Below are 27,835 nucleotides of genomic sequence, written 5' to 3' on the forward strand. Positions count from 1 at the left end.
AGGTGTAAATTATACAAACAACAAGCAGTCAAACATTTTATTTCTTATCTACATTACTCTCATTTAGTAAACTATGTACAAATAAAGACTAACACATTTCTCTCTCTGTTACTTCCGATACCACATCTGGACTGATTTCATTCTTTTAATCTTTTTCTGCAGCTGAAGTACTCCATAGAGAAGTGCCTCAGCAGTAGGTGGACAACCTAAAAAAAAAAAAAATAATAATAATAAAATACTGAAGTCAACCACAAAGTAAAAACTTTTTGACAGCCAGAACTTAATAAATGGTAACGGGAAGCCCTCTTTTTATAACTGACTGACTTCTGGTTGTCATGTTTTAGTTAAGATTTTAACCCTTTATTTAAATTAATGAAACAAACAATCTGTCTATTTCCCCTTTTAAAGAAGAAAAGGGATTTCTAAAATCTCATACACACTTAATGGTATCCTGTGAAAAAAATGTTTAACACATTCACTGCCTCTGATGCATACAAAGCAGTCAATAACCAAGTGCTTTAAGGCACACCAGTTTAGTTATGAATTACAAACTGTTACGCTTTAAAAATTCTCTATCATATAAAATATAACAAAATTAACTTTCATGGTAGTTAAAATTATTTTCAAAAGCACGTAACTTAATTTGTTCTCTTGTCTGGGCACTATATGAACAAAACCAGGTTTTCTCAACACCACACACATTTTAGCTTCTCTTAATAATGCAAATCTTTATTGTGGTTTTTCCTCTGTTAAACAGCTCTTCTAGTGGCTGCATATTCGTAATAAGACAGTTTTCTGAGAATGTGAAGCAGAAGCCACGATTCAAGAAACAACTGTTTTCTCAAAAGGTGTAAATGTGGCAGAGAAACAATACTTCAAGAGTGAAGCCGTTGTGCTCTGTATGGAAAATAGAACATCCAGTGTGCAGCAAATGCCTTCCTATTTGGAAGGCCACTTGTTTCAGATGAAATATTTGCTTGTAGTGGCTCCAAAAATGTGGTCAGAGTGCCTTGTTAAGACAACCCAAGCATCTGGAGGTGGAACGTCATCCAGGGGAGTACCTGAATTTCTGCCATCTTCCTTCAATTACATGATATTTTGCCAGAAGGGAAGAATAGTTACAATTAGATCAAAACATCTTATAGAATCCATATCCCACTGTACACTTGCTGAAACAAAGGTTTGTATTTTTTTTTTGGTCAGTGTATTAAGAATCTGCAGATAAAGGAACCACTAGGTGGCAGTGATCACAGTGTATTAGAATCATTAAGCAATATGACAGGATTTGATTTTATTTCAAAAATTAGAGTTAAGTATTAATGATTCACTATAGATCAAACATTAAATCACTCGATAGTTTTTGTCCATCTGTAACCACCGTTGATATTTTCCACAGGAATGGAGCCCATTCCTTGTTTTAAGTAATTAACTAATGCTGAACATGGTTGTCTCTGCAAGGTTTGTGGAACTTATTGTGTAAGTACCCTTTATTCAAACAAGTGAATAAAGGTAACTGAAAATTTCAGGTTTGTCCAAATACTCTTTAAACCACCCTCACAATAATATGATCCATTTAACTATTTAGAAAAACAGTTGTTGCACCATGACAAATTTTATGACTACAGTAAACCATCGCTAATCCAGATTGAAATATGAAAAACTCTGTGCACAGAAAGACTGACCATATGTTACAATGTCTTGCATGTTGTTCAGTATCGTTGTTGACTCTGAGTTCGACAGATGTTATTGCTTATGTCGCTTCATTTGCATACTTCTTTATACAAGTATGGATTATAAAGGAAATGTGTTATTTTAACTATCATTAACAAGCTCAACTTAAATGGTATTGCTGAAGAATTTGGTATTGGCCAATAGACGATGTTAAAAACAAAAAGAATCTAAAGCCATTTTCTTAGAAATTCGATGTGGGGGGGGGTGATAAAAGCCAAAGCAAGTGTTGCTGGAAGAAGCTGTATTAAAGTGGTATTCACTACAACGATCAAGTGGCACTGCCATGTAGCACCACCTGATAAATGTATTGTCTTTTTATAAAGGCTCTACAGTGATGATTTTCCATTTATTTGTGTTTTTTTAAGGCTAATCCAGATTAACGAGGGTTTACTGTATAATGATGACAAAAAAAAAAAAACTTTGCATACTTACCAGGAACATAGATATCTACGGGAATAATACGATCACATCCTCGAACAACAGAATAAGAGTAATGATAATAGCCACCACCATTTGCACAGCTACCCATAGAGATCACCCATCTAGGCTCAGGCATTTGATCATAAATCTAAAGAGATAAAAAGGTAGACTGCAATTACTTTGGCAAAAGTGATTCTGAAATCTGACCCAGAAGAGAAAATGTGCCAAATTTTGACTTTCAAAAAGTTATTTGTATGGCAGGAGTTTTTTTAGAATCCACACTGCACTCGAGATACCGTAGCTGACTTTCAACATTCCTGAAAATATGTGGTCAGATTTTTTTTTTTTTTAATAATAATGGCACTGCTGTTCAGACCTTACTGCAAGAGCATTTCCAAAACCACCAGATAGAGAAGAACTGAATTATTTTTTCTTTAACTGGTTGAATATTCTTTGACATTGAGCACCTGTGAGGAATTCCAAGAATGTCTTGGGATAACTTGTCAATTCTCACATTAAAACTGATCTGCAAACTTGTTCTCTGAATAGCATTATTGGATGATATATTTAACTTTCATAAGGTCATTTGGCTTCTGCTATTAGTGTATTAAATATTTGAAGTTGTAACACTTCATTGGATCACGTCAGCCTACAATACTCCCTTTTTGTTCATACCGTACAGTAAAATTTTACTCTATCAACAACATAAGATAGGAGTTGAGAATAAATCCTTATTGCTTTCTAAATTGAAAAAGAATATCATCCCTGGGCATCTGTATTGTACTAAAAGCATCATGTGGTTAGATATTTATAATGGCTGAATTTATTGACAAAATAAAGGGGAAAAAAAATAAAAAATTTCAATGCAGCTTTGCTCTTTTTAAGAAAAGGTGGAGAAATTATGGTACCAACTGGGGCCATCATAATTATGGGGAATTGGCAGCTATGCAAGAGAACTGAAATCACTACATACAATATCTAATTATTACAGATAAAGAATGTTCACTTTATCTAACATTTGCTTCAGGGGCTCGGCAAACCCAGGGTCCTGAGCTGGATATCATCATTCTTCCCCTTTTTTTTTTTATGAAAACCCCCAAACACAAAAGGTATCAAAACCTATAGTACTTAGTACCGTGCAGCGTGGATTGAAAGAGAAGTATGGGGGGGGGATGCCAGAAACTTTGCTCTAGAAACTAAACATGGGTTTCACCACTTCACCTCCAATAAGCAAAGTGGTGGTATTGCACCGGTCAATGAGAGTCATCTACCACTTTTACTTTCAGGGTAATACGGGAATTTTTTTTTTTTTTGGCTGGTGCAGCATAATCCTTAGGCTTCCTTGCACCATATGGCTAATAATAATAGTGATTTGATTGAAACAAAAAGTCAACAATACCATGAATGACCCTCGTCCTGTAATATGGCTATTGGAAGATTCAGTATCAATCCCCCTTTCCTAAAATGGAAACAGAGATGACAAATCTGCATACCCACTTAGTTTTTTTACTGGCAGCAATATTTTTTAAAAAATATCCACATTTTGGACATTCTACCTGTATAACAGTGAAATTGATCATCTATTTCAGATTAACACCAATAGCCCTAATGGCCAACAGTTCAAATTCATTTAATGTAAGCAGAACCCTGACATGTCTTTGGTTAAGTTTCCATTGGATTTCCCCTACCTCAGTATCCTTAACCTGGAGCTGATAACTGATGTGACCAGTAAAGGTTAAAGATGAAATGAGCAAAAAGAATGATTGTCTAAGGTAAAATTTATTTATTTTACCCACTGTTTTGAACATCACTCCTTTTATTAAATAAATTTGCTTTACCAATTAGGGCTGGGTAAGCTAAGAAATCCTTTCCCCCAAGCTTTGGGGAGGCAACTCCAGAAAAACACAATATGCAAATTGGCCAGGCAGCATGCATATTAAAATCAAATAAATTATGGTTTCACATGAACCAACTAGAGTATGAAAGAGTTTATGTGCATTTTGGAAATTTCACAACAATTAAGGCATGGCAAAGTTACAGTCTACTGCTATTGATGGAGAAGAGGTTATCCACTGCAAGCAAAACTGACTTTAGGTGAAACAATTGCACAAAATGTTTGGTATTAGCTTGTCAACCACTTAACTAGAGAATTTGTTTCTTTACTTTCTCCCTCACTTATATGTGACTATAATATGGCCAATCAAAATCCAGCAGGGATCAGGTTGCTGGATTTTGGGAGTTTCAGTTGCACCAATATGAAATTATTGGTATCTTTAAAATCATTTCTTAAGTTTAATGACTAGTCATAGCATATAAAAATGTAGCTAATTATTAAATTACGTTTTAGATGAAAGTGAGATATAAACTAATTAGTCAGTGGTTCTATTCTAAAAAAGCAATGCATATTACCTTCCTCAGTGCTGGTGCCATTTTATTGGTGAGAGTCCCTGCAACAATAATCACATCTGACTGACGAGGACTGGCTCTAAATACCACTCCAAAACGGTCCATATCATAACGAGGTGCAGCCATATGCATCATCTCAACAGCACAGCAAGCAAGTCCAAATGTCATTGGCCATAATGAACTCTAGAAGTTAGGTAATAACCGTTAAGTGGAATAGCTTAATTTTAAGTTATGACATGTATTTTCATAAAAATACCATACATCATGTAACTTTAAATTGAGCTCAAAAATCTCTTAATTATTAATTTTAAAAATGAACTGGCATATATAAAGCAATCTCCCTGAAACACATACGATATGTTTATGAACAGAAACAAACAAGCCCATGAAAGGTCAGTACATAAAATGAATGACATACCTTTTGTGTCAGCACCTGAATCCAAACACCAGGCTTTAAAAATAGTAATTAAATCTAATTTTTGGAATGTCTGAGCAAAAACCACAATTGAGAGTAAGATGAAACACAGCCAATCCTAAGACTTGATGAAGCAAATGCTTAATGTACGGTACTCACCTTATACAATCTGCAATAGTTATTAGGGTGAATAATTTAAATTAGTAAATTAAAAAGCGAGATAAAAAATAAATTAATTTAAAATAAGTGCACAACTCCGTTCCTGGTTGTCATGAAGGAAAGTTAATTAAAAAACTCTGAGTAATATAAAACTGATAAGGCCAATTTACTAATTTAAATTATTCAACCCAAAATTTAGCCATCAATTCACCCTAATAACAATTGCAGATTGTATAAGGTGAGAACCGTACATTAAGCATTTGCTATTTGGAATTTAGTCTAACAATCACGGTATTTTAAGAACTCTATAATTTCTCATATTGTATGAAGAGAAGTTGTGCGCATGCTCATTGGAAATATTCTTAATATAAAGATTAAAAAAAAAATAATCGAATACCAGATTTTGTATGGTTTAGGCATAAATTTCTCAATGTAAATGTTTGATATTGCAAAGAAACTATTTACATTAATTCTTATGAAATAAAATTTATTGCCAACTACTCTGAGATAGTCACATAAACCAGAATTTAAAAAAGGCATACATTATGACTTGGTTTTACAGATCTAACTCCAAGTGCATGAAGGGAAGGGGGAGGAGAATTATAACTATATATTCACTAGCATCAATCTAGTCTTTTTATTGTCATACATTTTTTTTTGAAGCAACCTCTAATCAATAAATTACATAATTCCTGCGATACTAAAGGAGAAGAGACCTATCCTTCCATGTGAAAAGTATGTTGTTAAGAAAGCAAAAAACTTTCAACACAATGCTAATATTAATCTAATGAAACAGCTTCGTCACACAAGTACAGTAGAACTTTGACTGTCCGTAGGATACAGGACCATGATGGATAATAGAATATGTACGTTAAAAACATTACACATACAATGTACCAGGTCATCTTAACTTTTTTATTACATAACCTAATAAAATGTAAACTTTATTTTTTACTGTTTATCAAAAAAATCATAGTACAGATATCTCTACATACATTGGGCTAGTAATGTCATTAAAAAAAAAAAACCAATATTAAATTTCTTTTCTAAAAAAGTCAGTCAAATTCTTTTGTTTCATTACCCCTCGAGCCTTTTGGGAGGCAATGTTATGAATTTTAAGCAAAAGTAACATTTGCATAGCATCTGCTTCTTGTACCACTCAATGCACTTTGACAACAACAGTTTCAGCTTTACAGTGGCTAATTATGTTTGTTGTCCCATCAGCAACAGCTTTTTCTTCTTCAGTTTCATCCAAAATTTTGCATCTTATGTCCTCCATCGAAATATTTTTAAAACCAGGAACATAACTGCAAAATTTCAGTTTCTTTTGGAATAGTTTCTGTATCACTTAAATATATTTCTGGCCACAACTTATTCTAGCTTCTTTGTATTGTTTGAACTGGAACATTATTCCAGGGATCAGCGAGTTGAAAATGACATCTTTTATGGTGTAGCTTTTCCAAAACTATCACCTCTAATTTATTTTCCCCCAAAACAAGTTTTTGAATGAACATTTTGTGATGATGTTTCATACTCTCAATCACACCGAGGTGCTGTTTGTTGGCAGAAAGTGGCATGATATTTTGCCATCGTCTCTTTTTAAATCCCATCTGTATGGGATGAGTAGATGCGTTGCATATTGTGGTAAACCTTTTGATGCCAAGTGTGATTTTACACATGGTACAAATATATCTTGGCTCATCCATGAATTGTTTTGTGAGAAATATTTAACTGGCAAAGCATTTAAATGATCTAGGCTTTACTGGTTTTCCTATAACAACAAAGGCAATTTATGACTACTGCTGGCATTAGCACCTACCATTATAGTGATGCAATCTTATATCTCCATGCCATATGTTCAGTCATTGAGGCCAGTCTCATCGCTGTTGTATATTTGGTCTTTAACCAAACTTTGATCAACTATTTCTTTCTGTAGTTTTTTACAACAAACAGAAATTGCTGCACTATCTGCACACCCTTGCGAAACTTAATTTATCCAACCATCTGATGCTAGCCTTGAATGATCTCAATGGCTTTTTCAATTATTATAGGTCTCGACAATGGAGTTCCTTGGCTACGTCTTTGAACACTGCAGTATCCAACTGTTCATTTTTAGCAAGCTTCATTGTTTTATTACTTTTAACATTACTGTCAGTGGTTTTCAATTTTGTCTGCATTCCATAAACTGATGCAGCACTTTCACCTTTTCTTAGACAATTGATTATTTCAATTTTTTGAGATATTTCTCTGTCACTACTAAAATACGAAACAAGAGGTTAAAGTACAATCGTATACAGTGACATGTGGGGCCAATGTCACAATGCATCACGGCATAGTGTGGTGTTAAGTGACGGACAATCAAAGTTCTACTCTATAGTTTTTTTGGTAGCCTTCTATATTTCATAATCATGCCAGATTCACATTTTTGTCAATGATGTGAGATATTAGTTCATCAACATAATTGAATTGTAGCAATAAACAGATCTGCTAGGTAATTTAATACATATCATTACAAAATTCCCTTAAATTGCAAACGAAAAGAATGTGTGTACTATTTAAATTCACATTCTTTACTGATCTTTAAGCAATTAAGATTAGTATAAGCTATCCTACTAAAATGTATCCCCTCCCAATATGAAAAAAGGTGCACACAAATAAGGATTAAAAGAATTTCGGCAAAATAGCAGAGATATAATTAGCACCCAGGTTTTAAAGTAGCTTAATCATCATATGCCATGTCAGCTACAGATGTAGCCAACATAGTGAAAAACAGGTATGCACAGTCAGATAAACCAAAAAAACTGATGGATAGAAAATCCATTGCATAAAGTAGTGAAAGTTACATCCCGGCACTCCAACTGTCCACAGGAGTTTATTTAAGCTGCTATTGCTCACAAGCTCCACAACAAATGCCACACATTTTCAGTGGCATGGAACAAGAGGTTGCATTACAATGCATTGTGCCCATAAGAGGCAAATTTTAGCACTACCAACATTCAAAATCTCTCAACAGCAGGTTGTTCAATGACATTTCTATGGATTCTCCATCCCGTAATCATATTTGAACCACAATATGCCCCTCTTCTACAGCTGAATTGGTGACTCACACACTAAAGGAACTAGTCAGATGTTCTCCATGAAGGAATCAGTGGGCTTAGCTCCATTAACTGGTTCAGCGTAATGAGTACTTTAATTACGATAAGAATATTATTGTGTTCAGAAAGAAAATGGATAAACTCATCGTCCTCATTTAGTCATATATCCAAATAGACAGTATCTGACCAGGAAATTGAGAATAGTGTAAATACTAAACTCACACACAAAAGCAGATGCTGATATTTCATGACAAATATATATGGGAACTAAAATAAACAACACTAATCTACCAAGATTAAGTTGTTTTATTGAAAATGTTGCAGTTAAACTGAATACAACTCATTTCTCATCATCAGGCCTACAGAGAGGGTTAATTCATTTTGGCTATTATTTAATAATAACATCCAAAGTTAGAAATGAATTAGTGTGAATGTAATTAACATGACGGTGAAAAGAAGATAACCAACATTAGAACAGTACGATTGCAGTCTAGCCTTTAACCTCAAATCTACTAAAAAAAAAAGTAGTCAACTCTAACCTTAACATGTTCAATGCGCCATGATTTTCGGAATGTTGCTAAGAAATAACATTCTGAAAATTTGTAAATAATGGAATTCATAGCCAAAAGGAAGCACTTACTTTTGGCTTATGTACAAAAACATACCTCAACACAAGCAAAAAATCAAATAAAAATGATACTAACAGCCCACAGTTCAATCAGTGTGCCAAACAAAATAGATGGGATGCATATAAATTATCAGGTGATAGAGAAACCTATGTAGTTATAAACTAGTGTGCAAGCAAGTCACAAAGGAGGTTAGACAAACCAAGACAGATTACGAGAAGTCTCTGGCAAAGAATCCCAAGAAAAGCAGCAAAGACTTCTTTCCTTATATTAACAGTAGAATGAAGGGATTGAATCACATTTGTTCAATTGTTGTTGATGATCCTGCTCAGGTTGAACGGGTATTTTCTATCTATCCAATTATATTAAGGGAGGCAGCAAAGGAGGTAAGCATACCTCCTTTGCTGCCTCCATAATTATGAGAACATCTGTGGATTCCAGGGGTCTCAGAGAGTGACGTAAGTACAGTAAAACGTTGATTATCTATGGTAATTCAGGGATGCTAGAGCCCGGATAATTGAAAAACATGTTTTTCAATTATCCGGGAAGTTCGCTTGAAGTTTTGGAAGTTCGCTTGAAGTTTTGGAAGTTCGCTTAAATAACTTCCAAAACAACATTTTATTCATTTTGATAGAAAGTCTGTGATTTTTAATTTTTTTTTTTTTGTAGCATTATTTTTTATTGTGTTCACAAATTTGTAAAATTTCAATATAATTTACATCATCTTGACTTTTCACAAATTTAGTAATGTCGCTGCAGCTGTTAGGCTTCATTACAACTTACTTTGCAAGCTGGCTGTAGTTCCTCATCATCGTCAGTCATTTTTTTGTAGCTGGGTTCATTTCTGTCTATATTTAACACTTGTCTTGTCTTCGTATCCTTCAATATTTTGAACTGAGTTTAAAATATCAGGAACGATTTCAACAGTGTTATTTGAGGCTCCCACTACCAAGTTATTTTCAGCGATTACAAAGTTATTGGGCAATATTTTTTTGAACAATTGTTTCACTTTTAACTTCCACCCATGCAGTAGAAATGTTATAGATAGCATCTTTGTTAGTGACTTCCAAAATAAAAGAGGATTTGGCGAAGGTAAAGAAAGCCTGCACCAGAACAACGAGAAACGTCGGATAACTTTTGTGGGAAATTAGTTTCCCGATACCATACTCTAGCACTGCTCACTTGGTAAACAGACGGTAGGTGTTATCGGTCTGGAGCAAAGTCGAGAACGATATATTGATTGACAGGTAGGCATGGCAAACAATGTGCTGATTGGTGCTCGAACACAACATATGATAACATCGGTTTAGTATCACTTTAGCAGCACCAATGGTAACTTGTCCCAATCACACATGCCCTAACCTTTTTTCACCATTACGAAATACTGTAATGGTGAAACAAGGTCAGGTTACCTCCACTTGAATCCCTCCCAAAATGGAGGGGTAACGTAACCTTTTTTCATTAGAATCATGGGTGGATTAGCATATAAATTGGTTTTTTTTTTAACAAAATATTAATTTTTTATTACTGTACTTTTATTTTTAAAGATAACTTTTGGATAACTTTTGCGGATACACATGTATCATAATGTCAATCAGCACCTTAAAAGATTCATCGCTACTATTACCTGTTCACCGTTCATTACAAAACTATTATGCACCATTCTTTACTGGTAAATATACATCATAATGCCAACCAACGACTACACAGCAGCTTGTCGTCTGTGGCCCCCACCACCAATCATCTCAGTTTTCCACACCTACCTGTCAATCAATATATCCTTCTCGATTTCTGCTTCAGACCAATAACACCTACCGTCTGTTTACCGAGCGAGCAGCGCTAGAGTCCGGAGTCAGGAAACTAATTTTCCGCATAAGTTATCTGACGTTTCTCGTCGTTCTCATGCAGGCTTTTTTTACCTTAGCCAAGGATTCTTTTCTTCTGTGATAAAATCCATCAGGTCTTTCTATACAATCGTTTCATGCTCTCAATCATCCTATGGTCCATAGATTGTACCAGTGGTGTTACATTGGATGGAAGATAAAGGGCGACAATATTGCCATTTTCTGCAGATAGTTTTTCCAATGGAGTGTTATCTAATAACAAAATTGCTTTGGGGGGGGGGGGAGACCTTTACGAGACAAATTTATCTGTCTACCACTTTTCGAATACATTCCTGGTTATTCATGCAGATCGGCGATTATAATAATCTGGTGGAATATTAGTCACATCCTTTAAACTTCTAGGAGATTTTGTTTTTCCCACTGGTTAATTTTAATTTGTCATCCTCTGAAGCATTTGCACAGCATAAAATTATTATCCTGGTGCATTTCTTTTTGTACAGGCACCAACATTCGATTGGGCATTGCTTGCCAGTAAAGTCCCATCTCATCTGTATTGTAAATGTGCAATGGACCAAGGCCCTTTTCTTTAATAATCATAGCTAATTCATCACAGAATAAAGTTGCTCCCATGTTATCTGCACTGAGCTTTTCAACCTGTATCTCTTATACCAACCAGATGAAAATGTAGGTGTACCAGACATTTCTAATTTGTCAAAAAAATATTTTGCCTTGCTTAAAATCATTGGTCCAGATATTGGAGTTCCTTCAGTTCTTTGTTGTAAAAACCACTTTATATTACACTTTCAAGTTGTTCATTTGTAGCACCTTTGAGCGATTTTCTTCGTGAAGCACAAGTAAATGTGTCACATTTAGGAACAAATTTATCTATATTGGGCTGGTTTTTAATGATGTCCTATACAGTTTGCTGGCCAATTCCAAATTTGTCTGCAGATTTTGAAGCACTTTCACCTTTTTCATGTCTTTTAATAATTTCGTTTCTTTTCCACTGTTAAATCAAATCATTTTCATTTATCTGACATATTTAGAGGTTGAAATACGGGATAAATATTATGTTCAACACACACAGCAAGCACAAGAACAAACTTTCACGTTTAGTAGACAAATGCAAATAGGTTACATCGGATGTTATTTGGCATTAGAAATGCTGCTGCAGGCATTTCAAGCCACTTGACTTTGCATCTGTGGGTGTAAAAACAGCAAAGGTAAAGAAAGCCAACACAAGAACGACGAGAAACGTCTGATAACTTACCCAAAATAGTTTTCCAATACGGTACTCTAACGCTGCTCGCTCAGTAAACAGACGGTAGGTGTTATCGGTCTGGAGCAAAGTTGAGAACAATATATTGATTGCCAGGGTAGGCGTGGCAAAGATGTGCTGATCGGTGCGTAAACACAACACGATAACATCGGATTAGTATAATTTTAGTAGCACTCAGAAGCACTAATGGTAACTTGCTCTAATGGTGAAAAAAGGTCAGGTTACCTCCACTTGAATCCCTCCCGAAGTGGAGGGGATAACCTAACCTTTTTTCTTTAGAATCATGGGTGGACTAGCCCATAAATTGTTTATTAACAAAATATTTTTTATTACTGTTACTATTTATTACTGTTTATAATAAAAATATTTTTTATTATTCGTGCGGATACATGAGTCTAAACGCACGTATCATAATGTCAATCAAAACCTCAACAGCTGTTCACTACATATATAATTTTTCTTTCCTTATATTATTTCCTAACCTAACGTTTAAGGTTAGGTCATTAAATATAAGGAAACTGTTTCTATTATTATAACATACCATTCAAGGTCAGGTTACGAAATATAACGAAACCTTTTCCATTTTTCATAACCAAACCTAAATCAACATATAGTAAAAACACTCATGAACTCCAAAAATTTGCTTTTAATGAGGAAAAAAAACATAAAAATGAACAGAATGAAACTTTTTAGTTTTCATCAAAAAATCAACCAACATTTTATTTTCCTTACAAATTTCTTCCATATTTAAAACATTCGTCGCTACTATTACCAGGTAATAGTAGCGACGCTAATATTTACCTGTTTACCGTTCATTACAAAACTATTATGCACCGTTCTTTACTCATAAATACACATTAAAATGCCAACCAATGACTACACACTAGCTTGTCCTCTGTCGTGCCCACCACCAATCATTTGATAGATCATAATCATAATCATAAATAGATCATAATCTGCCACGCTGGTCCAGTGTGGGTTGGCAGATCCACTTATTTAGCAGTAACGGGCTTGAACCCCAGTCGACTCAAAGAGCGTGTGTTACTGCATTCCCGCTCATGACCACTTGGCTCCAGAGACCCTTTACTTGAATTCCAGCAAAGCTTTTGATACTGTTGCAAATAAGACTATAAAAATTGAGTGGTCAGGAGTGAGAGTGCAGTAGCATGTGCTCTTTGAGTGGACCAGGGTTCAAGCCTGTGACTGCTAGATATGATTAAAGTTTGTATTGATGATTTATTGTAAACTCTACTGACCTGGTGGTCATGCTGGAGTATAAACAAGAACATTAAGGGCAAGTCACTGCTATGAATAAAGGGATGGTAGAGTGGGAGAAGGACAGACAGTGGTTATCAACAGACACTACTCTTCGTGGAGTGTTTTTAGTGGAGTCCCACAGGGTTCAGTGCTGGGCCCATTGTTGTTTTCTCTATTTATTGATGAAGGAATCAAGCTTAATAATGTGGATGATAGTAAGGTTAGTAGTATGGTTAATAATGGTTCAACAAGAGCTAGAAAAATTAGGCAGATGGGCTGAGGAATTAAAGTTTAACATTGACAAATGCAAGGTACAGCATATGGGTTGTTGTTGTTGTTTGGTTTTTAGAAGCATTAGCAACTAAGGCCATATTGCTCCGGGAATATGCGGTGGTCATTCCCTTGACCTTTCCGCATCCTCCGTTTTTGGTGGTGAGGGGCTCGAACCCCGGTCTAATCAAGAAGCGTGTGCTACGCACTGCTGCTCCTTCCCACCTGGCTATGGAGGCGCCAGCATATGGGTAGTGGTAATCCTAGTTAACATACCAACTGTATGGTACTAAACTGAAGGCAGTGGAAAATGAAAAAGACCTGGAGGACTTGCACAGTTCCCTGAGCAATGCAGACAGGCTTCCGAAATAGCTCATGGGTTTTTTTCAATGATATACAGGAACTTTGCTATGATTATTCCACTGTACAAGGTTAGGCTGCATCTTGAGTGCTACATACATTTCTGGAATACTCTTTTTAAGAAGGATGTAGAGCTGCTGGAACAGATACAGAGAAGGACAATGAGATTGATGAGGGAAACAAAGGGCTGATCTTACCAAGAAATGCTTCAGTTCTGCAAATTGCAGCATCTGAAGACTGGGCACCCACAAGGTGGTCTCAGTGAGGTGTTTAAGATCAGCATTGAGATTGTTCAATCTTTGAAGCAATCTCAATGCTGATAGTATTCTTCCTAAGATGACACACGAGGGAGCATAAATTGAAATTAAGGAAAGATAGTTACAGGAACCCCAGGGGCTACTGGATATCATCATTCTTCTCTTTCTCAGTGATTCCTTGCTACTTCTGACTCTTGTTTTCTCTCTCTCTCAGGGTAATTCAGAATTTTTTTTTTTTTTTTTTTGGCTGGTGCAGCATAAGCCTCAGGCATCCTTGCACCATATGGCCAATAATAATAATAGATGTTGAGAGGTTTGTCTTCAGTCAGGTGGTTGATTGTTGGAACAATATTTAGAAATACATTCATAAAAAAAATTTTTTTAATGTATTTTTATTTTCTTGTTCAATAATATGCCCTAATGGTGAAAAAAGGTCAGGTTACCTCCACTTGAATCCCTCCCGAAATGGACGGGGGTAACTTAACCTTTTTTTCTTTAGAATCATGGGTGGACTAGCCCATAAATTGTTTATTAACAAAATATTAATTTTTTATTACTGTACTTTTTTTTTTAAAGACACTCGTATCATAATGTCAATCAACACCTCAATTGGTGTTGATTGACATTATATATATTCACTATATATATATATATAAAGAATTTTTCTTTCTTTTCCTAACCTAACGTTTAAGGGTTAAGTTACGAAATATAACAAAGAAATCTTTTCCTTTTTTCGTAACCAAACCTAAATCAGCAATATAGTAAAAAAACACTCATGAACTCCAAAAATCTACTTTTAATAATGAGAAAAAAAAAACATAATGAAGAACATAAAAATGAATGGAACGAAACTTTTATTAATTTAGTTTTCACCAAAAAATCAGCCAACATTTTATTTTCCTTACAAATTTCTTCCATCTTTAAAAATTCATCGCTACTATTACCTGTTTACGATTCAACACAAAACTATTATGCACCGTTCTTTGCTCATAAATACACATCATAATGCCAACCAATGACTTCACAGTAGCTTGTCATCTGTCGTGTCCACCACCAATCAATTCATCGTTTGCCACGCCTACCTGTCAATCAATATATCCTTCTCAATTTCGGCTCCAGGCCGATAACACCTACCATCTGTTTACTGAGCGAGCAGCACTAGTCCGATGTTGGGAAACTAATTTTCCGCGTAAGTTATCCAATGTTTCTGGTCGTTCTCATGTTGGCTTTCTTTACCTTATTCTAAGAGGCTTTTGCCCTAAATTTCTTGAGTGTACTATCTGCATATCATACATTGTGAATGTATTTTTTTCATAAAATTGTTTTAAGTCTTCACAGAGTCTACCTACTGATAAATAAGATTCCAAGCAGAGATGGAACCAGTGGTCTGGGTTGTGGCACACACAGTCTAAATAAATAACACATTCTTCTCCACTGGAGCAGTGCAATACAATTTGCAACAGGGTGTCTCCATAATATGAAACTAATGGATTAAGTAGCAAATGTTTGCTGAATGCCATGTACAGGATAAGGCTATGCCTTACTTGTACAAAAATTATTATTTAAAAGATAATATTATTGATTAATTTTATTATTTAATAAAATTCATCTATGCACTTTGAAGGCAAGCAGCTCTCAAGATTACTACACCTAGCCACCCCCTTATACATATAGACAAGTGCATTCAGCAATATAGCAAGTAAATTTATTGTACAGCAGCAGTAGGACCATATTTATTTGAACTAACAGAAGCTGACCTGCAAAAGTTGAGAAAAAAGTAGCACAGTGTACAAGCTGTTAAAAGAATGCACGACTAAGCCAGATTTTGTGCCAATCTTGTAATTGTTTACATATCTTTATTTTACCTCCTAGACAACCAACTCACTAACAGGTGCATGTAAAAAAAAAAAAAAAAAAAAACAGAATATATAACATGAATGAGGTACAGTACATATTATTTACTTGTAACAATGCATGCTTAACTGAACTATACCACAATAAAGATCACTAATGAGTGTAGTTAAAGTATGTACACAATTTCAAGTTTTTCAATGTCCATTTTAAAACCACAAAACAGTTTAATAGGAAGGGGGGAAAATATTAATAAAAAATAAATGTGGCTATTACCTTCACTAGAGATGATTACAGAAATGGTGTATTCACTAAAGTTCTGAGACATATGCACTGCTTGAAGATTGTTTGCTGAGGTTACATGTCTATACTAATGAGTTTGAATCTTGAGAGCCTGTTACTGCTCTAATTCTGTATGAACATGTTTTCCAGTAGGAGTTCTAAATAGGGAGACGCAAACCCACAGATTGGCAGGGGAGCATGACTACAGGCAACCCCCATATAACACGGTACTTCGACAACACGGTTTCGCTCTAACACGATTGATATAAATTGTGGCAATCCTCACACAACACGGTACTTATATAACATGGTTAGAGAATTTCAGTAAACCTTGCATAACGGTATTTTTGAGCTTTTGTGTGGGAAAAACCCTGCTATTATGTTGGATGTAATTTTTCAACACATTTCCACTCTTTTTGAATCCCTGCTGTTGATTCGCTACTATTGGATAGCACACCAGGCCATCCAAAAGATTTAAGTCATCCAAACGTTGAAGTTATGCACCACAGTTGTACTAGGTTAATACAACTTGATGCCAACCGGGCTAGCCAGGTGGGTAAAGTGCCTGCCTGGCAACCCAAAGGTTGCAGGTTCAAATCCCGCCTTGGGCTTAGATATCACGATGGTGCCGCACTATCCGGTTGGATCTCACGACCACAATACATGAAGGAAGTAGGAAAAAACTGGTTCCTCTGTTTATTGCTTACATCATACGATAAAAAAAAAAAAATACACAACTTGTTACATTCAGCCATTATATCAAGGCATTCATTCCTTCAGAAAATTGTTACAAAGAATTTTGGAAAAAAATGATTCTGAATCTATTGAAGTAATGGAGGCCTGGAAACCTTTCTCAATTGTGGACTGTATCAGAATCACAGCTTTATCGCTGAAAGAAGTAAAACCGTCAATGTTAAATGCATGTGGAAAAATGTATGGCCAGAGTCAGTTCATTCAGGAAATATGAACAAATGGGCAGAAAACGGAATTGGTGCAATAGTAGAACACTTGCTACGTTGGTAGGAAGGGAAGGTTTTGATGATATGACTACTGAAGCCCTTGTGGGCAGCATAGAATTGCCCTTCTCCCCACACCGGCTGGAAAATATCAGAGTTTGAATCCCTTCGATGAAGGGAGGAATTTTTATGGGTCTTTTACACATGCTTGAGATAGTTGGGTTACCTATACTCATCCATACTCTTTAAACCTAAATGTCTTTCTCTTAATAAAGGAATGTATAAAATAGTTTTAAAGGCCTCGCTAAAAAAAAATTATTGCACACTTATATCAGAACATTCACTGCATCAGAAAATAATTTCTAGATCACTGCCTTGGTTACAGTTACCCTTATTTAAAACCACAAAGGTTACTGAGTATCAGCATAGGCCAAAAAATGCAAGAAAATCAAAAATCAAGCTTTTGCTACATTAACAACAAAAAAAATGCCTTCTGTACAACTTACATCAACCTCCCAGCCAGAGAGGCTGTTTATTTCAGTGGTTGACAACACTGACCAAATGTAAACTTCTTAAGCTTCCCCCCCCCCCAATTTATATCTAATTCATGTTAATTTCACATTCGTTCATTTTCCCCTCTCCTGATGACATATGTGAACAGCGTAGACAGGCTGCAAGAGTAGCTCATGGTGTCCTGTCAATGCTATACAGGAATTTTTCTAGCAATGATAGGGAAGTTATTATCCCCTTGTATAAGGCAATGGTCAGGCCACACCATGAGTACAGGTCTGGAGGCCTCATTTTAGGAAGTATGTAGAGCTGCCGGAAAGAGTACAGAGAAGGTCAATGAGACGTGACCAGAACAAAGGGTTGCTCTTATGAAGAAAGGCTTAAGTTCTGCAAATTACAGTGTCAGGAGACCAGGCACCTGCGAGGTAATCTGATTGAGATGTATAAGGCCTTGAATGGTTTGAGCAAGCTCAATGCTGATGAAATTCTTCCTCTTGCCCATATTACTCACCTGATGGGACATAAATTCAAATTGAGGAAATACAGTTGTAGAACATATGTGCTCAAATTTGCCTTTAGCCAGAGGGTGGTTGACTGATGCAACAAGCTTCCATCTGTTGTTGTGAAAGTTGACAGCTTAAATAAATTCAAGGCAGAACTAGACAAACAATTTGGCGCCAATGGATGGGTGAAATGGGAAGGGGGTTTTTTTTGTCTGATTTTTTTTTTTTTTTTTTTAATGAAAATCCCAAACACAAGAGGTATTAGAACCTATAATACTTAGTACCATGCTTGGATTGGAGGTTGAGAAGACAAAAGAAGATATTTGTTAACATTATACTTGAACTTCTGAAGACTAATTTTCAGGAAATACGTACAAAGGAAGGTTGTTCCAGAAAATGGCAGTTGAATGAATAAACGAGAAAGATGAAAAGTTGGTTCTGTGAGTTTGAAGTTGGACAGTAAATGGATGTTGGCTGGTGGCAGCACATGTTTGGACTGTTTTGAAAGAAAGAGTGGGAATTATAGAAGCCAATTCAGAAGAACAGTGCCCATAGAAGTATCTGTAAAAAAGGCATGCACCAGAAACGGTAAGTCTACGAGACAAGTGAGTGGAGAGACTCTGTTAGAGAGGAGTCATTAATTAACCTCTTCTTGCCCTTAACTGCCCTCTTCTGAATGGAATCTAGAATCCTGAGAAGGTTTTGGGGGTACTGCCCCAGATGTGGGAAAAATATTCCATGGTAGGGCAGATTTGCAATTTGTACAGAGTGAACAGTTGTTGGGAAGAAAAGTAACACTGAGAAGGAAAGAGAAAACCAAGTTTTTTAGATGCGGAGGAAGCAATATTTGTAATGTGCTTGTGCCAAGAGAGATTAGAAGGCAGGGTAATTTCCAAAAGAGATATATCATTTTGCCTAGAAATCGGAATGTCACCAAAGATAAGCATAGGAGCAATAAGGAGCAATTTTGCGAGATATAAGACAAGACTGAGTTTTAGAAGGATTGAAATCAACTAAGTTGTCTTTGTCCCACTGGAGAATTACCTGGAGATCAGCATTTAAGGAATTGTTAGTCGATATTCGAGAAATTGAAGCTGATTGAGCAGGGCAAGGTTTCTCAAAATGGAATGCAATGTGCCATCATCGGCAAAACTATGAATAGGATTTCCAGTCAATGGAAGAAGGTCATTAATATACAAGAGGAAAAGAGTGGGGGAAAGAACTGAACTTTGGGGGACACCAGCATTAGTAGAGAAGTTAGAAGATAGAGAGCCATCTACCATCACCCTCAGTGAGCGATCAGAAATAAAACTGGATAACCAATTACAAAAAACAGTTGGAAAACCATAAGATGGAAGCTTGTTTAGAAGACTTTTATGCCAAACATCATCAAAAGCCTGTGAGATATCAAGAGCAACTGCTTGTGTTTCACCAAACTTTTCCACTGAATTTGTTCATAAGTGAGTAATATAAGCCAGAATATCAATAATGGATCGACACTGACGGAATCCATACTGGTGATCGTTGATCAGACGGAAGGTTTCTAGGTAGTTTAATAGTTGGTGGTTAATCGATTTCTCCATTACTTCAGAAATAGTAGAAGTAATTGCAATAGGACGATAATTTGATGGGAGGGATTTGTCAGCCTTTTTGGGAACTGGCTGGATATGAGCAAATTTCCAAGCAGAAGGAAAAACACTTGAAATAAGAAAGCGGCAAAGAACAGGAGTAGGTTCAGGAGCACAGGTTTTGAGAACAAGTGGAGAAATACCATCAGGACCTGGAGCTTTCTTTGCATCAAGATTCGTCAAAATCCTCCTGACATCCTTTTGACGGAAGACCACAGGAGGCATTGAATGGAGCGTGTTGGGAATGGTGGGAAATGTTTTACCAAGATCATTAATACATGAGTTGGAAGAAAAATGGGATGCTAGCAGGTCAGCTTTATCCTTAGCTGAAGTGACAACAGAACCATCTAGTTTAATGCTCTATTTTCTTCTTTATTTTCTTGAAGCTTTATTTTCTTCTGTAAGAGTCCTCTGATTTGATCTTATGTACAATCTCTGAGTTATACCAGATGGGATAACTGTTGCCTGATGTTCATTTGGATTGTGAGAAAAAGTAAAAAAGATACTTAATTCCATTAGTGAGTGCATCCGCACCACCTACCAAGTCTAGGGAGATTGGGTGAAGAGACTTACATGCAAAGTTGTGATACCAATGAAAATTACTATTGATAATACGTTTCTGTAAAAGGGAAAACAGATTAACTCCAGTTAGTACACAGAAAGTACTTACCTTCCTGGCCCAGTTTAATAAATCATCAACTCTTGCAAGAGCATATTCTGCTGTATTAGAAGTATTTTGAAAAGGAGAATAAGGTTTTTTTTTGACTGGAACATTGGATGTTTGTACAGGTTCTGTAAATGCATTACTGAAGGTTCTGGAAAGTAGTACTGATGCTGTTCTGTGAAGTGGTCGAAACATACCAATATATAAGGCTATAAACAAAGTAAATAAGTCATGAGCATAACAAGTTGATATATAGAAATAATAACTTCACTGTGTTCTGATTGGAATTTTAATATATAGAATTTGGAGAGAATTAACACTACACTTAAATAGGATCTAGATTTTCCTTTTAGTGGCATGGTGTGCAGCCAAAATGGAGAATAGGAATAAATTAAGCAGTTCAGTGTAATCTGTTTCATTTCTTAAAAGATTATAGATTATTCTCAGAGGTTTCACAGTACTACTTTCTGTACTACTACTTCAGTACCTGAACAGTAGAACAGGTAAATGTTGGTAACTAAATTATACAAGGTTCTTTAATTAATATTGAGCTATCTTAATAACCTTACTTACATATAAGCTTTCTTATTTAATAGATATACAAAGGGTACTAGGAAAGTTTTGCAATACAGCTTTGTTTATTTAATTTTTTCAAAGTAATTTCCTCTACATTCAATACACCTCTCCATCCTCCGAAACCAATCTTTAAACCAGTTCTGCCAAGTTTCACTAGGGAGTAAAGCACACTCGTTGTCCCAAGCCCGTAGAAGGTCCTCATCACTGGAAAACCGCCTCCCTTTTAGCTTCATTTTCACATGCGGGAACAGTGCAAAGTCGCAGGGAGCAAGGTCTGGCCTGTAGGGAGGGTGCTCGAGAAGTTTCAGTCCTGTCGTGGTCAAATATTCGGTGCAGGCTTTGGCGCTGTAAGCTGGAGCATTATCATGATGGAGGTACCAGGTGTCCATTCTTGACTTTGGCCGCAGGTTCTTCATAGATCCAATGACTTTAGGCAGGCATTGTTCAGTAGACCACTTAGCTGTGACTGTCTTCTGCGTGTCCAAAACGACACGTTCCACAATTCCACTCGATTTGAAAAATACAGCTATCATTTTCTTCTTTACAGATCGGCATTTTCTGACAATTACGGGTGTGTCGTCATCATCAAAGACCCAAACTTTGTTTTGAGCCTTGGTCAGCAGATCGTAATAGTACAGCCAAGTCTCGTCACCTGCCACGATGTTGTTCACATACCGAGATTGTCCCTTATCAAACTTTTTTAACATCTCCCGGCACCAAGTCACACATCGTGTCATCTGCTCTTCAGTCAGTTGATGCGGCACCCAGAGAGAACAAAGTTTCTTCACGTGCAAATGATCTTGCAGAATCGAACGAATTGCTGGTGCATTTAGGCCCAGAGTATCCTCTATCTGTTGGTAGGTCACTCGCCTGTTTTCGTCAAGCATTTTCCTCACAGCAGTAACGTTTTCCTCCGTAACTGACGTTCGTGGCCTTCACGGCCTCTCAGAATCCTCCAGAGTGAAATTTCCCCTTTGGAATTCTCTATACCACCTGAATATCGTTGTACGATGTGGACAATCATCATCTAGTGCAAGAGTCATTTCTTCTAAGCACTGGTCTATGGTTAAACCACGCACGAAATTATACTGCAAAACTGTCCTTATCTCATTTCGTGACCACGATGCCATCGCAAGCACTTTACACCCTCACTACTAATGAATAACTGAGCCCATCGACTTGGCGCGGCGGCTACTATGCATGTATGAACATGTCTCAACATGCAGCAACAAGCAGCTTCCTGTGATTCATTGTTGCGTCATATTGCAAAACTTTCCTAGTACCCTTTGTATTATAGTTAATATATAACCAGTTTTAAAGTTAATGGTCAAAATTAAGTGTTAATAAGCAGCTAAAAGGTAAATTTAATAACGAAGACACTGTATATCTTAGTGTGTGAATACCTTCACACACACTAAGAGATACAGGCTAATTTATTAACTTATTTATATGAATGATCAAGTTAACTGTGTGGAAAGGGGACAATACATAGTTAGTCATATGTTTAAGATTAATTGACAAGTAAGTACATATTGTTATACCATGTGAATGTATTTATTGAAGTATTACAACATCAATCTATACTTAAAATATTGGTAGTGTATCAAGGTTCTACTGAACCTCTGTCTTCATGCCTCTTTAGCACAAAAAGATATTCTGCACAAAGTAAGGCTGTTTGCACTGGAAATACCTGGCAAGCAACCAAAGTTGAAGCAAGTGTCTTCTTCCACTAAAGACTTCAGTAAATCCTTGAAACAAAGAAATATAGTTCAGAATTTAGGCCTAAATGGATGTCAGATGAACTAATTAGACAGGTTGATATGGATATTTGGTTTTTAGGAGCATTAGCAACTAAGGCCATATTGCTCCAGGGATATACGGTGGTCATTCCCTGACCTTTCCGCATCCTCCATATTTGGTGGTCACTGGCTCGAACCCCGGTCTAATCAAGAAATGTGTGCTACGCACTGCTGCTCCCGCCTACCTGGCTACGGAGGTGCCAATTAGACAGGTGACAGAGAAGAAAAATGCATGGGATACATATTAATTAATATGTGACACAGAAGCCTATAATACATATAAGCTGGTTTGTAACCAAGTTACAAAGGAGGTTAGGCAGGCGAAGGCAGATTACGAGAAATCTTTGGCAAAAGGAAGCAAAGAAAAACAGCAAAGACTTCTTTACTTATGTAAATTCTTGAAGGAAGGGGATGAATCAGATTGGTCCACTTGATATCGATGGTTCAACTGTTGATGATCCTGCTCAGGTAGCTAACAAACTAAATGAATATTTTGCATCTACATTCACACATGAGGAGTTATTCAGGGAGGGAAATGCCAGAGGTGTATTCAACTCTGGCAGTAATCTAGATAATCTTGTAATAACTGAGAGTAAAGTGGAGGAGTAATTGTTGAAGATAAACATAAGAAAGGCACCTGGGGTGGATGGAATCTATTCAGTTATATTAAAGGAGGCGGCAGAGGAAGTAAGCAAACCCTTAGCCATAATTATGAGAGCTTCTCTGGACTCAGGGGAGGTACCCATGGACTGGAGATGTGCAAATGTGACCCCCAATCCACAAAGGAGTATCAAAGGGAGACACAGGTAATTACAGACCTGTTAGTTTAACTTCTGTTCCGGGGGAAATAACGAAGACACTGGTTAAAAAGAAACACCGCAGGATCATCTATACAAGACCACAGTTATAGCTCAGACACAGCATGGGTTTGTTAAGGGGAAGTCTTGTCTGACAAATTTGATTGGATACCATGATGTAGTCACAAAGGAACTGAATGCAAAGAATAATTCTGATATCATATATTCGGATCTTATAAAAGCTTTAAATACACATGGAAGGCTGCTGCACAAATTGGGGCAGTGTGGCACTGGAGGCAAACTGGATAAAGGGATGGATGAGTGGGAGAAGGCAGAGAGTGGTAATCAATGGACAGTGCTCTTTGTGGACTAATGTTATTAGTGGAGTCCCTCAGAGTTCAGTGTTGGGTCCATTGTTGTTTTCTGTATTTATAAATGATACTGATGATGGTACATCAGGCTTAATGTCCAAGTTTGCAGACAATACGAAGGTTGGCAGGGTTGTTAATGACACTAATGAAAGTACACTGCTGCAACAGGATCTAGAAAAGTTGAGAGGTGGCAAATGAAGTTTAACATTGACAAATGTAAAGTACTACATATGGGAAGCAGTAATCCCAGAATAACGTATCAACTCTGTGCTACCACACTGACAGTAGTAGAGAATGAAAAGGATCTGGGGGTAATTGTGCAGGAAGATATGAAGTTTTCTGAGCAGTGCAGGTGGTCTGAAAGAGTAGCTCATGGTATGGTGTCTTGTCAATGATATACAGGAATTTTTCTAGCAGGGATGAGGTGATTATCCCCTTGTCCCCGAAGACAAGAGGATAATCACCTCCCCTTATAAGGCAATGGTCAGGCCATATTTTGAGTACTGTATACAGGTCTGGAGACCTCATTTTAAGAAGGATGTAGAGCTGTCGGAATGAGTACAGAGAATGGCAACAAGATTAGTGAACAGAACAAAGGGTTGCTCTTACGAAGAAAGGCTTAAGTTTTGCAAATTACAGTGTCTGGAGACTAGGCACCTGCGAGGTGATCTGATTGAGGTGTATAAAGCCTTGAATGGTTTGAGCATGCTCAATGCTGATGGGATTCTTCCTCTTGCTCAGAATAATCGCCTGAGAGGGCATAAATTCAAATTGAGGAAAGACCGTTGTAGGATAGATGTGGGAAGTTTGCCTTTAGCCAGCGGGTGGTTGATTGTTGGAACAAACTTCCATCTGTCGTTGTAGAAGTTGATAGCTTAAATAGATGTAAAGCAGAACTTGACAAACATTTGGAGCGAGGGGATGGGTGAAATAAGGGTTTTTTTGTTTTTTTTTGGCTGATGCTATATAAGCTTGCTTTCTTGCATCATGTGCCCTTGCTAATGCTAACACTTCCAATATCTGAAGTGTAGATCGATGTGGTAATACTTAAATAAATACATTCACATGGTATAACAGTATACTTAGTTGTCATTTTAATCTCTGAATGATTATGTACTCTCAGATTATGATCTCCTGGAGCCAATCATATGTCAGGTCCCCAATAAGGACATGGTTTTAGGGCACTGAGGAATTAAGAGATTAGAGTTCCTATTATACAATTCTAGGGTATTAACAGATTAGGGAGTTAGCCCAATGTCTTGTTGCTATTCTTTGAAAATATCAAACCTGCATAGGAGGATCAAGGATTATGTTAGAAAGAATGAATAGTGGGAGGTTCTTCATTACATTTATCAGCATTTTTGAATCTATTATTTTTTTCTTTTATTGATATTAATCTAATATTAATTGATTATGCCTATAATGAAAGTTTCTTTATGAAGTCTATGCTTGTGGTGCTTATCAGTGGTTAAGACAGGTGTTTTTGAAATCCCACTGGTGATCCTCACTCTAAGTGTGGTAGGCAGGATCTGATGTGGTTATGTTCTTTCATTCTTTTGAATAGTCATCTGCTTGACCAGTATATGAATCTGACAATCTTTATATTTTAGGTTGTACGTTGGATATTTTGTAGATAGAGCTTTTGTCAAGATTTTCATGTTTACTAATATTTTTAATGGTGTTGGCCCTGGTGAATTTGGTAATACTTCAATAATCTGTAATTTTTAGCTATATTGTTTATTTGTTCACTAATTTGGTAGCGTACGAGGAATGTTTTTTTCATCAAGTTCTTTGTTACCAAGTATCTGTTGAGATATTTTTCTTTAGTTACTTTAATAGTTTTGGTTATAAGTTTTGAGTAACCACTGTTCTTAAAGATTTGGAAAATTGCATCTATTTCTTTGTTGAAAGTTTGGTCTCTACATAAACAGTAGGTTTTTAGAATGATATGCTTAAGAATGCTTATTTTTATGTTGAGTTGTATTTTAGGATAGGCCAATGTCTTCGGGTTACCTGTGTATGTTTATTAAGATAGAGTTCTTGTATCTAGTAAACCAGAGAACTAGAAATTGCAAAATGTTTTGTTCTTGTTCAGTATTAAACTTTACATATGGGTGTACAGTACCTTAAATATTTATTGAAATTTCTTAATTCTTCTGACCCTTATGGGAGGGATCGGCAACCTTTTTTGAGTGAGTGAGCAGCCATTTTTGATCTAATTAAAAAAACAAAACAAAAAAAAAAAATCCAAAGAGCCACACCTCAGCTCAAGGAGGAAGGGGGAGTTTTTTAAGAAATGAAATAGAGTGGGAAGATGTTTTATTAAAAAATATACATATTTTGAAATATTATTTATTAATACTGAAAAAACATAACAAACATCCAATTAAGTATGAATTAATGTGACTTTTGCTGCTGAACTTCTTGAGCGAGTTTCTCAACATCAGGCGTGTATGCTGTAATTTTCATCTTTAAACATTCATTGTTCAGACGGTTTCTTGATTTATTTTTAATATAGTTCATGTTCAAAAATATTTGCACACAGAAATTCGTCGAACCAAAAACTGAGAGAAGTCCAAACGCAAATTATTTTCAAATTTATATACATGTCCGGTAAGCTACTCCATGCATCGAACACAATTTGGTCTTGCTTTTTTAGCTCATCTATTGCTGTCCATTTGTGTAGAATTTGGGCAGCCTTTTGCTTCTCCAAATCCTCAATTTCAGTTTTAAGGCATTTTAGTTTTGCACTCCACATGTCCTTGTTTTTTAAGTACTCTAAGTGCATTTTATGACTTTCCACATTAACAGCTGTATCAAATATTACCTGAAAAAATTGAAAATAACAAAAAAATCAACTCAGTAACATGTTGCAGCAACACCTGCAAGTCCAAACATGCACTAGGTGTTTCTTTTGTTTTTTCATGGTGCATTGTGGGTGGAATGATAGCTACGACAAAAGTTATTATTATTATTAATAGCCATATGGTGCAAGGAAGCCTGAGGCTTATGTTGCACCAGGGAAAAAAAAAAAAATTCCCACGTTACCCTGAGAGAGAGAGAATCAAAAGTAGAAGGGAATCACCAAGAAAGAGAAGAATGATGATATCCAGCTCAGGACCCTGGGTGTACCAAGCCCATACTCACCAGATGTGAGCCCCAGGGTTCTTTGTTTACATTCAGTGCCATGTTCGTTTCATTGTGAATTTTCATTCAATTACACAGTCAATTTCATTCAATTACATACAAGTTACACAGTGTTATTTCTCATTAATAATAATTTTTGTGTAACCATGAGCTCTAAGCGTAGGGCAGTTTCTGTGCCAGGGGGCCAAAAAAGAGTGTAAAACACTAACAATTAAGGAGAAAATGGATGTGATCGTCACATGGAGTCTGGCGAGCATTGGTCAGATGTGTGTAAGGCATTGAGTTTAGCACCTTCTACTGTATCAATGATTATGAACAATGTTGATAAAATAAAGCACACACACACACACACACACAGATAACAATTGTGTCATCCTCCAGAACAACTTATTTATGCAGTGAGACAATGGAAAATATGAAGAAATTGTTAGTGTTGTGAGTTGATGATATGAACCAAAATAACATTCCTGTTACACAGGTGGTAATTCTGGACAAGACAAAGTCGTTATTTGACGAAATATGTGAGGAATCTGGTAGCACTGAAACATTTATGGCCAGCAAAGGGTGGTTTCATCATTTTAAAAACTGTTGTAAAATTCACAATGTGAAAGTGTCTGGTGAGGCTACTAGTG

At 36.3% G+C, this 27,835-nt stretch overlaps 1 protein-coding gene across 2 annotated transcripts in view; it reads right to left on the minus strand.

The window, feature by feature from the left end:
• Positions 1-23: 23 nt before the first annotated feature.
• Positions 24-27,835, minus strand: part of LOC150087033 (uncharacterized) — a 52,676-nt gene continuing 24,864 nt past the window's right edge. For both annotated transcript variants that reach the window (XM_090371766.1, XM_090371765.1), the window contains exons 2-5: positions 20,520-20,722; positions 4,561-4,740; positions 2,164-2,299; positions 24-206 (exon numbers count right to left, since the gene is read on the minus strand). In XM_090371766.1, the coding sequence (XP_090227892.1) occupies positions 109-206; positions 2,164-2,299; positions 4,561-4,740; positions 20,520-20,708 (603 nt within the window). In that variant the 5' untranslated portion in view covers positions 20,709-20,722 and the 3' untranslated portion in view covers positions 24-108. The remainder of the gene's footprint in view (positions 207-2,163; positions 2,300-4,560; positions 4,741-20,519; positions 20,723-27,835) is intronic.

The sequence above is a fragment of the Mastigoproctus giganteus genome, chromosome 4 (assembly GCF_048544385.1).
Source record: "Mastigoproctus giganteus isolate SK-2022 chromosome 4, ASM4854438v1, whole genome shotgun sequence".
Classification (NCBI taxonomy): domain Eukaryota; kingdom Metazoa; phylum Arthropoda; class Arachnida; order Uropygi; family Thelyphonidae; genus Mastigoproctus; species Mastigoproctus giganteus.